Source organism: Ochotona princeps, chromosome 7 (genome assembly GCF_030435755.1).
Source record: "Ochotona princeps isolate mOchPri1 chromosome 7, mOchPri1.hap1, whole genome shotgun sequence".
NCBI lineage: Eukaryota > Metazoa > Chordata > Mammalia > Lagomorpha > Ochotonidae > Ochotona > Ochotona princeps.
In genome coordinates this window covers 36,370,740-36,384,274 of record NC_080838.1, presented here as the reverse complement: position 1 = coordinate 36,384,274, position 13,535 = coordinate 36,370,740, and the positions used below count along the sequence as shown (strand labels likewise).

The 13,535-nt window shown below is 41.1% G+C and overlaps 1 protein-coding gene across 1 annotated transcript; it reads left to right on the top strand.

Moving 5' to 3' along the window:
- The first annotated feature begins 9,801 nt into the window (after nt 1–9,801).
- On the top strand, nt 9,802–10,323 carry LOC131480813 (NHP2-like protein 1). Its single transcript, XM_058666951.1, has one exon. It carries the CDS (start codon nt 9,834–9,836, stop codon nt 10,218–10,220), a length of 387 nt encoding a protein of 128 aa, XP_058522934.1. The 5' UTR covers nt 9,802–9,833; the 3' UTR covers nt 10,221–10,323.
- Nucleotides 10,324–13,535: the final 3,212 nt, after the last annotated feature.

Below are 13,535 nucleotides of genomic sequence, written 5' to 3'. Positions count from 1 at the left end.
TTTGTAATAAAATAAATAAATATTTAAAAAAAAAAGCTTATCAGATCATTCACTCTAGAGTCATTCTATATTTATTAAAGGAAACAATTTTGTGGCTATGGGTAAGAGAAAAGCTTTTTTCATGAGTTTCTTTCAGGAAACTAAATTCTGGTAGCTATTTCCAGAGTGCTTGTTGAACTTCCCACCACATGTTTCACAATGTAATGAAAAAAATCAATTCAATTTTTCCCTTTTTACATATCAGAGACAAATCATTCTATTTTTCATATAAAAGGATCTATAAAATTGCTTTAAATATTACATGCACACAAATATTTCCTTTTAGAAACAGTGAGCCCAGACAACAATCTGTTCTTCCACCAAATTCTTGCTTAATATCGTCTGATGCTTTCTTGATGAAGTACATTTGTTATCTTAAGAACAGATTTTTCTCTGTCAATATTCTGTTCATAATCTTGCTTAGAAATCATCAAAGAGGCCTGGCGCAGTGGCCTGACAGCTGAAATCCTCACCTTAAATGCACCAGGATTCCCTATGGGCGCAGGTTCTAGTCCCAGTGGCCCCACTGCATGGAGGATCTAATCCCAGCAGCTCCTCTTCCCATCCAGCTCCCTGCTTGTGGCCTGGGAAAGCAGTCAAGGACGGTCCAAAGCCTTGGAACACTGCACCCATGTGAGAGACCTGAAAGAAGTTCCTGGCTCCTGGCTTTGGATCAGCGTAGCACCGGCTGTTGTGGCGATTTGTCCCATATCGAAGACCCTGGGATGACAATGGGTGGCTGTTCCCTATTCCCGGTACTGATGCGGTTAGAATGCTGGGTGTGGTTTCTTCCTTCCTCTCTTCCCTTCCCCCAGATATAGGATTAAGAAAAAAACAAACTTGGACACATGATCTCATCCACTTTCCCCTTATCTTTGATCCTTCCCACCCTAATCATGGTCCACACGGACATGCCTCCTTCTCAATTATGTAAACATTATCAAAAATAAAATTAAATAAGATTTTTATACATTTTATTATTATTGCTATCATTTTATGATACAGTTCCATATTCCTTTATCCCCTCCCCAATTCCCCCCATCTAGTTCCTCTATATCATAACTAACAAATAGTTCTTCATACTCAGTCATATGTCCATCATTGAGGGCATGGACAATGGCAGAGAGTCCAGAATCCTATTGTCAAGATATAGTAAACAGTTTCATTGTAAATCCATCTTTGTCTGGAAGCAGAAATGCATACCACACTACATCCTCACATCTGGATGTTAGTCTCCATTTCACAGCTACTGTACATCCCCTTAAATGAAAAGTCATGATACAAAATCAACAATAGAAAGAAAAATAGAATTTTACAATGCCATGAAGTTAAATGAAATGTTACTAGATATGACAGTCTCCATTACACAACTACTGTACATCCCCTTAAATGAAAAATCATGATACAAAATCAACAATAGAAAGAAAAATAGAAATTTAGATTTTAAAAACAAACTCTGGGCTCCTGTCTCTGACCTGGCCCAATTCAGACCATTTAGGGAGTGCACACTCTCTTCCCTCTTTCTCTCTCTTTCTCTCTCTTTCTCTCTCTGTCTCTCTATCTCTCTCTCTCTTTCCACTTCTCTCTCTGTGTAACTCTTCCTTTCAAATAAATAAATATTTTTTTAAAGACTTGAGGGGTTTACATGACAATTATAGAGGATAAGGGAGAAGAAAGCAAGGTAATTTCAAGATTTCAAATTTGGACAACACCAAGACTGGCAATGTCATGAAAAGAAATAGAGCAACAAAGAATAGAAATTTGATGGGGGTTGGGGAATTGGCAGGAGTTGATACTGAACTTGCTTTTGTCATATGCCCTGGTGCCAAAATGTCCTCTACAAAAATAGCAGATTATGTTGTCAATGATGAATGCTTGAACACATCAATTTGTCTTACATGTCACTTTTTTGGGACAGTGCCCCATTCTGACTTTGGCACCCATGCAGATACTCCTATAAATCCTTTGCACAGTTCAATAAGCATGGACTATGAACTAGCATCCTACCCCACTGATGCCAAAACAAAACACTGCAGGATAAATGCAATTTTGCGAATTGTTTCACAGACCAGCAGTTGCTATTTCATGTTCAAAATCAGAAGACTGCTCCTTTTTATTACAAAATTTTATATACACACCCTTCAAACTCTTGCTCATTCTTGGTGGAGAGGTGAATGAGAATCAAGGAAACTAACAGACCATTATTTTTCCACTTTAAATTCATTCCAAGTCCATTCAATGCAATTCAGTTTTGTCTTTATTTCATATCTTTTTTTTTCTCCAGCACCGAGGATAAAAGTTGAGTCAGCCAAGACCCCTAGCTTCAAAGACTCAAAATCCAGCAGGAGAGACAACAACATATATAGACATGCTCATATCAGTTTTATAATAGAAGTATTATAAAATACTATTTAACTGGTGACTAGAGAAACCTATTGCTTCTTAAATTTAGATTGCTCATCAGGCATTATAGCTTTTAAAAAGGAATCTTGTCAGAGAGAGCACACAAGTCTTTATCTTTTTGGTTTACCCCCAAATGCTTGTAACAACCAAGATTGGGTCAGGCCAAAATCAGAAGCTAGGAATTCCATCCAGGTCTCCCATAGGGGTTGCAGGGCCCAAAGCACTTGAGTCATACTCTGCTGCTTTCCCAGGTGCATTAGCAGGAAGCTGCATTAGAAGTAGAGCAGCTGGACTCAGATGCTAGTGTCACAAGTGGTAGCCCAACTCAAAACAGCCCAGAAAACTGCTTCTTCATTTAGTATTCTCTCTATCTCATTCTCTCTCTCTCTCTCTCTCTCTCTCTCACACACACACACACACACACTCTCTCTCTCTCTCTCTCTCACACACACACACACACACATACACAAATACACACACTATAGAATAGAAGTGACACATGATAAGGAGAAAAATGACAATGAGAATCTCTACTATGTCCTCCATTTTTATGTAGACTCTTTTATTCAATCCATTTTTTTGTCTTAAGGAAACCAAGGCCAAGAGGCTTACCTCAGATGCACCTACTTCCAAAGTTCACACTCCTGGTAAATACATGCGCCCTCTAAACAATGGAAAGACAGCACATGTGACTGAAGGCTCAGGAGTCAACATGGACTCACAATGCCTGCCATGTGAGAGACAGGTGAGCAATGCAGAATAATTAGAGCAGAGCCGACTATCAGAGTAGGCTAAAATAAGGTTTGGAAAGTCAAATGGGACCAGATGAAATGGGCCTTCTAATTATAGGTGATATGAATTAAAATCCTGTGGGCTAGCAATTTTCAAACTGCATCTATAAGGACAATGGACACACAAGTTTTGTAGTTACTTAATTTTCCTATATTGAACAGGCTTGAGTGGAATTTATTTTAAGAAAAATAATAAGGTTCACTTCTAAAAGTCATATTTAAAGAAAATTCACAATAGTAAATGGAGGGTCATACCAGCCTTTAATGAATATGAGATTGTTACACATGCACATTAAAAATGTTAATATGGAGGCATGAAGAGGACAGGTCACCTGAGCAAACAACTCTTAGACTGAAAACTAGTTAATAATCCTCTGACATGGTAACAGAGTTTTTTTAGGTTCTACGTATAGATATTAGCAACAAAAGATGCATTCAAAAATTAAATTGAACTTGGTGAGAAATTTCTGTAGTGACTAAGGTATAAAGCAAAATTAAGAACAACTTTTGGAGGCCGGCATGGTGGTGCTGCACACTAATCTTAAACCCTGTGGTGCCAGCATCCCATATTAGCACCATTAGTGCCCCGGCTGCTCCACTTCCAGTCCAACTCTCTGCTTATGGCCTGGGAAAGCAGCAGAGGATAGCCCAAGTGCTTGGGATTCTATACCCATGTGACAGAACTGGAGGAAGCTCCCAGATCCCAGCTTCAGATCAGATCAGCACTGGTCATTGAGGCCATTTGGAAAGATGGAAGACCTTTTTTCTCTGTTTCTGTCTCTCCTCTATGTTAAATTTGCCCTTCAAATTAAAAAAAAGAGAGAGAACTATTTCAGCTTAATTTGAGCAACTGGTCATAATATCACTAAGATAAAGTGGTCAGAGAAGCAAACAAGGAAGAAAGCAATCAGTTTATTTTGACACACTGAAAGTAGGACAGAGACATCATAAAAGCTTCAGATCTGCAGAATTACTGAGGCCGAAGGTATTTAGATGATAGCTCTTCTTCCTCTTAGTTCATAAACTCATTTTTGCTAAGTATGTAGTCATTCATTTTCCAGCCTCTCTTAAAACTACATATAGCCATATAACTGTATCAGTTTAAACAAAAATATTATGTACAACTTCCATATCACCACCTTAGAAAACAAGATTTGAGGGCCCAGCATGGTATCCTAGCAGCTAAAGTCCTAGTCTTGAACTTGCACACACTAGGATCCCATATGGGCGCCGGCTCTAATCCCAGCGGTCTTATTTCCCATTCAGCTCCCTGCTTGTGGCCTGCAAAACCAGTCAAGAATGACCCAAAATCTTGAGATGCTGCATCCGTGTGGAAAACCTGAAAGAGGCTCCTTGATCCTGGCTTCAGATTGGCTCAGCTCCAGCCATTGCGGTCACTTGGGGAGTGAATCAACCAACAGAGGATCTTCCTCTCTCTCTCTCTCCTCCTCTCTGTATATCTGACTTTCCAATAAAAAATTAAATAAATAATCAGTTCTTTAGAAAGGAAAAGAAGGGCCCGGCGGCGTGGTCTAGAGGCTTAAGTCCTTGCCTTGAACGCGCCCCGGGATCCCATATGGGCTCCGGTTCTAATCCTGGCAGCTCCACTTCCCATCCAGCTCCCTGCCTGTGGCCTGGGAAAGCAGTCAAGGACGGCCCAGTGCTTTGGGACCCTGCACCCGCGTGGGAGACCCGGAAGAGGTTCCTGGTTCCCGGCATCGGATCGGCGCGCACCGGCCTGTTGCGGCTCACTTGGGGAGTGAATCATCGGACGGAAGATTTTCCTCTCTGTCTCTCCTCCTCTTTGTATATCTGACTTTGTAATAAAATAAAAACTAAAAAAAAAAAAAAAGAAAGGAAAAGAAAAGAAGCGTGAGTGTCATTTCCTGGTCAATGGAGCTCAGACAAGATGTTGTTCTAATACTTACGACTGATGGTACAGGTAAGAACATCCAGAAGATGTTAGAGAAACAGAAGAAAACCAAGTTGTTTAGTGGGCATTTGGGATACCTTCACCCCAAATCAGAGAGCCAGGCTCACATCCTGGCTATACTTCCCATCCAGTCCCCTCTAATGCACACCTAAGAGGCAGAGGTAATGGATCTAGTACTTGGGTCCCTGTCAACCTCATGGGAGACCTGGATAAAGTTTCAGGCTCCTGGCCCCACCCTGGTCATTTGGGGCATTTGGAGAACAAATGAAGATAGAAGATTCTCATTCTAATTCATTCTCTCTCTTTTGCTGCTGCTGTTCTGCTCTGCCTCAAATAAAAATAAACGCTTTTTAAAAGAAGTGGAACGATTTGCAGAAAATTATCTTAAGGATTAGGTTTATGATTTCTTACAGGTTTGACAAAACCCTTAAATGAAGGCAAAATAATGCCACTGTGGTTCAAAAGGATCAGAAATCAAATAAGAGCGCTTATTTACCATCTCACACTGCCTGGACACCACATCATCCCACCATGAAAAATAAGGAAGGAGGTCAAAGTAAACTTTGAAACAACCTCAAAACCTCCAGTATTGAGTATGATGGCACCCTAAAAAATCCCTGAAATGTAAAGATAATTTGGGGATCCACATTTTATCCACAATCCCTTCAGTGAATTTCTTGAGTGTTAACAGTAATTTCCAAATTGACATTGGTGGTACTTCAATTACGTGACGACAAAAGACAAAATAAAACCCACACCTGCATACAAAAAGGGAAGTGAATGGTGGTTAATTTCCCAGAAGACACTCTGCTTCCAGTGATCACATCCCTGCTGCAGCAACACTCTCATCCAACTTTCCCAGCCCCAAGAGAGGGTTCCAGGTGCATGCCCTTCCTTAATTAGGTTTCTAGTCTTACATCTTCCTCTTAGGTCATCACTTTCAAGGATAATTGGTATCTGGGAATTCTCATTAGAGTCAGTTTCTGTCTTAGGAAAAGAAAAAAAAACTGCAAAGAAAGAAATATATTATCTGTTTACATAACTTTGTCCCTGTTCAATCACTAGTCCTTTCTGCTGCATCTAATAGTGATAGAGACAGAGCAAGGGGCTGAAGACATATAGGTTAATGACGTTTGTCAACATACCATCCCCATCTTCAGATAACTGATAAAATTTCATGTTTTTTTCTATTACTTACAGGGGAAACTTTATACCTACAATAATTTGTAAAGTATGTGGAAAGTCACTTGACAGCCATCCTGCAGCATACTAAGATTTCAAAAACTATGGTATGCCCTGTTCCACAACTGTATACCTTATTGGGATATGTCCTCATAATGGTTAATGCTATCAGTATAAACTGAAGCTGAATCAAGATATTTCCCTGAGAAAGGCATTGCTACTGAGCATAAAAATGAGTACATTACTCTTTATATCACACAGTAAAGTCCTTCTAATATCCCCTGGGAGGAAATTCTCATCGACCCAAGTTTCCAGGAATAGTTTTATGTTTCAAGTGAGCAACTCACAACACAGTTTCACATATGCTGAAAATCAAATAACCAACTGCTTCCTTCATTGGCTCTTGGTAATCTCAGCACCAAATCAATATCCTCCCCTTTGCAAATACAGAAAAATTTTATGACATATTTCTTAGAACTAGGCTCATTATTAAATTCATTTTACTTTCCAATCCTTACCTTCCCTTTATCATTGTTTTCTTACTGACTTTTAACATTTTTCTTTGTCCTATTTTCTGAATTACCTCAAATTTTTAAAGAGAGATGCAAAAATTGATGTGTCTATTGATGGGTTATTGAAATACAAACCCGATTGTGACCAGGATTTCTATCCTAAGCCGTTCATTTACACACACACACAAACACACACACATTTTCTACCAAAGGAAAAGTCAGGCACCATGAGGGACATAGTGGTGGCCCTGCATTCAAGAACTGTGCCTTGGGATGATAATGTGGCCAAGAATGTATGGTAACATACGAGTCGTGTCACAAGAAAGGAATAAAAAAAGGACAATAAAAGTCTCATCTGGTAAAGTTTGCACTGTCAGCCTAGGTCAAGGGCAGTCCACCCTGGTACTCAGGAGAGAAGGCCAGGACCATCTTCCCACTACTATTGCGAACTAGCACCTGAGTTAACACAAGTTAGTAAGTAGCATTCTGGGTCACTTCGTAATTGACAAATTCTCAAAATACGGAAAAAGTGAAGACCACTTCTTGAAACACAGCCAATCCTGTAACACTGATAGTATTCATCAGAGCATTACTTTTCACACATGTGAAAAACATTCAAGACATACCCTTCCTTTCCAGAACTATTCTGTTTTTAAGGAAGAAATCAAAAAATGATTGTATGCATACAATATTGTCCTATTGTTGAGTTGCAGAAATTAATTTTTTGTTAATAATGAAGTTTAGAAAGTTGATTGCTTTAGAATCCAAAGAAACTTAGTTTCCCATAAATAACAGAGAAAAAAATCTTAAACAGAAAATTTCCCATTTGGAAGATATTTAGAATCCAATTTGCCTTTTTAAACTTTTTCTGGGAACGATAATGAAGTTTAGAATGAAAAACTGCATTAAGGGTGGGTCCAGTGCACAGTAAGTTAAGCACTGTTAGCACTGTTAGCACTGCTGTATCCCAAATGTGCACTGGTTTGAATCTGTCAGCTCCACTTCCAATATACTCCATGCTAGTCCTCCTGGGATATCAGCAGAAGGTGGCATAAGTGTTTGGACCTCTGCACCCTCATGCTAGATCTAGAAGGAGTTCCAGGTCCCAGGTTCCAATTTTGCCTAGGCCCAGCTGTTATAGTCACTCAGGGAACAAATCAACTCTGTCTTCCAAACAAATAAGGCTTAAAACATACACACACTCTCTCTAAAGGTATTAAAGGTAACATTTCTCAAACACAATATATTGACATCTCTTGAAATAGTCATCAAAAAGTAGTCTTTTGAAAACAGAAGAAGATTGGGACACTGCACCCGCGTGGGAGACCTGGAAGAGGTTCCTGGTTCCCGGCATCGGATCGGCACACACCGGCCCGTTGCAGTCACCTGGGGAGTGAATCATCGGACAGAAGATCTTCCTCTCTGTCTCTCCTCCTCTCTGTATATCTGACTTTGTAATAAAAATAAATCTTTAAAAAAAATTAAACAGACGCACGCGGGAGTCAAGCCAGCCGGAATCGACTTCGCTGTTGGCTGTGAGGACCACGCAAGAGGGTTGAAACCAAGGAATGCAGAAAAAGATTTATTCGGACTGACCTTGTGGCCGACCAGGGACTCGCCAGCCTTCGGAACCACAGGCTCCGGTGATCCGGGCTCCAGCGATCCGGGCTCCAGCGCCAGCCAGACATCCGGCGGTGGCCTCCACACGGACGTTGTGACCGCCAGGTTAGAGCCTGGGTCTGTGTGGGGAGCTGGGAAAGCGAGTGTGGTCCGGGACCTGACAATCTGAGCTGGGTGTTTGGGACCAGCTGCAAGCAGAGGGAGTCGGGGACTCAGGGAGCCACCTTGTGTGGAGAGGCGCAAAGCGAAGTTGACAGAACAACACACAGGCCCCTTTCTGACTGTTCATACGGATCTGATCTAGGGGTGGAGGGGAGCACCGGCTCTGCTCCCTGCGGGGTCGGTGTGGTCCCTGGAACTGAAAACTAGCAACTGCAGTTCTCCACCTGGAGCCATAACAGGTGGCAGGACAGCAGGTGTGAACCCTAAATGGAGATCTAGAGTGGGCGTGTTGTTGGTTAATTGCGCGGAGCTGAGCCCAAGGCAATAGTCTTGCAGCCTGGGGGGTCTGTGTAGTCCCTGGAGCTGACTGCGACAGCCCCTTGATCTTTCTGGCCACCAAGTCTGCCCAGGGTGACCTCAGGAGGTACTTAGACGTGTTGGCTAGCAGGGGGCGACAAGCTCAGTGCTGCCTATAAAATCAGTGCCACGGACAAAGCAATTATTCAAGACAGCTGTGTTTCCTAAACTCAGGGTACTGATTGAACATTAAAGTCAATTTATACATCTGAGGTAACAGACCATAGAGATGTCGTCAAACAGATTGGCAATTACAAAAGGTAAAAGACAAGAAAAAAACACTATGAATGTTACTGAAGTCTCTCCAACAAAGGAGCAAAAGCTTCACCCATTCTCAGAGTTAACTGAGGAAGACATTGAGAAAATGGGGGACAAAGAACTCAGAAAACTCATTGCAAAGCTGCTGGTCAACAATGAGAAGTACAAACAAGAGTTCAAAGAAGAAATAGCAGTAATACATCAAATTAAGACTGATATGTCAGAAATGAAGAACACAGTAGAGCAAATTAAAAATACAGTGGAGTCTCAAAAACAGAATGAATGAGGCAGAAGAAAGAATTTCAGAATTAGAAGATATTTCCTGCCACCACGAAGAAACAAACAAAAAGCTGGAAGCAGAGCTAGGTCAAGCTAAAAAAAGTATCCAAAAATTAAAAGATATGATTAAAAGGTCTAACATAAGAGTTATGGGTGTTCCAGAAGGTGCAGAAGGAGAAGCTGGGATTAGAGGTGTATTCAATGAAATAATACAGGAAAACTTCCCTAAGCTGAGCAAAGAATTAGAAAATAATATACACGGCGGGTGGCGAGTGGCGAAGCTGGAGGGACGCAGCCATGACTGAGGCTGATGTAAATCGGAAAGCCTACCCCCTTGCGGACGCCCACCTCACCAAGAAGCTCCTGGACCTGGTCCAGCAGTCGTGTAACTACAAGCAGCTTCGGAAAGGAGCCAACGAGGCCACCAAGACCCTCAACAGGGGCATCTCGGAGTTCATTGTGATGGCAGTGGACGCCGAGCCCCTGGAGATCATCCTGCACCTCCCACTGCTGTGTGAAGACAAGAACATGCCCTACGTGTTTGTGCGCTCCAAGCAGGCCCTGGGCCGGGCCTGCGGGGTCTCCAGACCCGTCATCGCCTGCTCCGTCACCATCAAAGAGGGCTCCCAGCTGAAGCAGCAGATCCAGTCCATCCAGCAGTCCATTGAGAGGCTCCTGGTGTGAGGCCCCGGCTCCCCCACGCCCCGATGCCCCAGGTTGTGTCATAGCATCCGTGTTGGTGTCTAGCATTTCCAGTTGCTTTCTGTTATAAAGTATTGTAGTATTAAAAAAACAAAAGAAAATAATATACAGGAGGGCTACAGAATTCCCAACAGAGTTGACCAAAAACGAACTTCATCACTACACATGATAATCAAGCTCTCTTCAGTTGAACAAAAAGAAAAAATCCTTAAATGTGCATGAGAAAAAAATCAAGTGTCATATAGGGGAACCCCAATTAAACTCACAGCTGACTTTTCAGAGGAAACGTTACAGGCCAGAAGAGATTGGAGTGACATATTCCAGATTCTAAAAGAGAAAAATTTTCAGCCCAGAATAATTTACCCTGCAAAGCTCTCCTTTGTCTTTGAAAATGAAATAAGATTCTTCCACAATAAAGAAAAACTTCAAGATTTTGTCTCATCTAAACCTGCCCTACAAATGATATTCAAGGAAGTTCCTATGAAAGAAAAAAGAAATAGCAACCATCAGAAACAAAGGCAAATGTGGAAAACATCCAACTAAAACGCTAACACAAGACCTAATTTAGAACAACACATTGCCAAAATGACAGGACCAAACTGTCCCTTATCTATAATAACGCTGAATGTAAATGGCTTAAACTCATCAATCAAATGCCATAAATTGGAGGATTGGATCAAAAAACAAAACCCAACTATCTGCTGCTTACAGGAGACGCATCTTACCAACATAGATCAGAAAAAATTGAAAGTGAAAGGATGGAAAAAGATATTTCAAGCAAATGGTAAGGTAAGACAAGCAGGAGTAGCCATTCTTATATCAGATAACATAGACTTTGATGTGAAGAGCATCAAAAGAGATAAAGAAGGATATCACATAATGATCAAAGGATACCTCCAGCAAGAAGAGATCAGCATAATAAATATTTATGCTCCAAATGCCAAAGCATCTAGCTACGTGAAACAAATATTAACGGGATTAAAGGGAGAAATAGACTCCAATACAATCATAGTGGGGGACCTTAATACCCCATTAACACAAATGGACAGATCAAAAAACCAGAAACTCAGCAAAGAAACAATAGAACTCATTCAAACTCTAGAGCAAATGGACTTAATTGACATCTATCGAACCTTTCATCCTACTGACAGAGAATACATGTTTTTTTCATCAGTACATGGAACTGGAACTTTCTCCAGAATTGATTATATTATAGGCCATAAAGCAAGCCTTAGCAAATTTTAAAAAGTGGAAATCATACCATGCATGTTCTCAGACCACCAAGGAGTGAAGCTTGAGACCAAGAATTCGAAACACCAAGGAAGACTTACAAACATATGGAGGCTGAACAATATATTACTAAATGAGCAATGGGTTAGAGAGGAAATCAAAGGGGAAATTAAAAAAATTGCTTGAAACAAGTGAAGGCATCAATACAACTTATCAGAACTTATGGGACACAATCAAGGTGGTGCTGACAGGAAAGTTCATTTCAATTAATGTTTATCTCAAGAAACAAGAAAAGCACCAAGTAAATCAGCTAATCTTACAGTTGAAGGAACTAGAAACACAACAACAAAGCAATCCTAAGACTAGCAGGAAAAAAGAAATCATCAAAATAAGGGAGGCGTGCATGTTGGTTTCTTGTGTAGGAGATGTTTTGCATATATATCCCTAGGAGTGTTATTGCTGGATCATATGGTATGTTGATTTTTAGTTGTTTGAGTATTCGCCAAACTGATTCCCATAGAGGCTGTACAAGTCTGCAGTCCCACCAGCAGTGGGACTATGTTCATAGCAGCACAATCTACAATCGCAAAAACCTGGAAGCAGCCAAAATGCCCATCAATAGAAGACTGGATAAGAAAGCTATGGTTCATCTACTCTATGGAATACTACTCAGCTATTAAAAAAAAAAACGAAATGCAGTTCTTTGTGGTCAAATGGGCCCGAATGGAATCCATCATGCTAAGAGAAATGAACCAATCCCAAAAGGTTAAATACCACATGTTTGCCTTAATCTGAGATGAAAAGATGACAACTTGGAAGATAGTACCTGTATATTGTAATATTAGTGCAATTTCTAACAACCTGTATCCAATTGAGTAAGATAATGCAATAAAATCTATAAACTAACAATTAATGTCAGAATACTTAAGATCTACATCGAAAAACTATAAAACCTACTATACCCTCAATATGCTATGTTAACCTGTGATGGGGGGGGAATGCAGGGAAATCTTTCAGGACCATAAAAAGAGCGAGAAAAAAGTACAATATAGCCTATCAAGATCAAATCTGGTAATTCATAGACAACAGACTCAAAGCGGCACTAAACAACAATAAAACTACTATACCAATGCATGAGGAGGGAATCGGGTGCGATCCTGACAATCTCTTAACAGGAGGTCATGTGCGTGGAGCGGGGGGGTACTCCAGAATGGAGCAGGTGGTAAAGAGGAAGCTTGGATCCCAACCATGAAGACTCCCAGACCTTCAGCACAAACTATTAATATGAGCAACAAGGACTATATCCCAACTGCCAAGGAGGCCACAGGGAATTGGATGCCCTCGGAGGCCGAGTACTCTGAGGTCACCCATCCCCAACCGGAGCTTCCGCAGGGGATGGAAGAAGTCCAAACACTACCGCGCAGAAACCAACGTCATCGGAAAGACAACCAGAAGCCCTGAGCAGCCCGCAGAAACAGAAGAACAATAAATGTCCTTCGGGATCAGGGAGGAGAGCTTTCTCTGGTCCGAGCCTGGCTCCACCTCTGGACCCCTGCCCTCCCTCACAATGACCATCGGGATCGCTTCGAAAACCCCTCACAGCAAACAAACAATCATACAAACTAAAAAAACCTAAAATAAATAGACAAACAACAGAAAGTAGAGCTTGAAATCTGACAGGAAAGAGCTGGCGTGGATTGGCTCATGCCTCGCTGGGTGGGGCACAAAGATTAGTCACTCCTCACCATGGTGTTGAGGATCTTCCTGCACACCCCCCCAAAAAATGTTCTGCACCTTAAATGTCAACAAATATCTTGTTACAGTTACAAGCCAGTCTAGATTATCCTAAAATCTGCCAAGATCAGCAAAATTATACTTCAACACAACAAATGGCTAAATACGAAAATGAAATAGGCACGAGACAGCTGAATGGTACCTTATAGCCATTTTAAGGTATATAGTAGCCGGTCCTGTATATAAACTAAAATTGAAATGTCAATGAGCTAATCAGAGGTTGTGGTTAGGACTTAGGACTTGCTTTTTTTTTTTTTTTTCTAACATACGGGT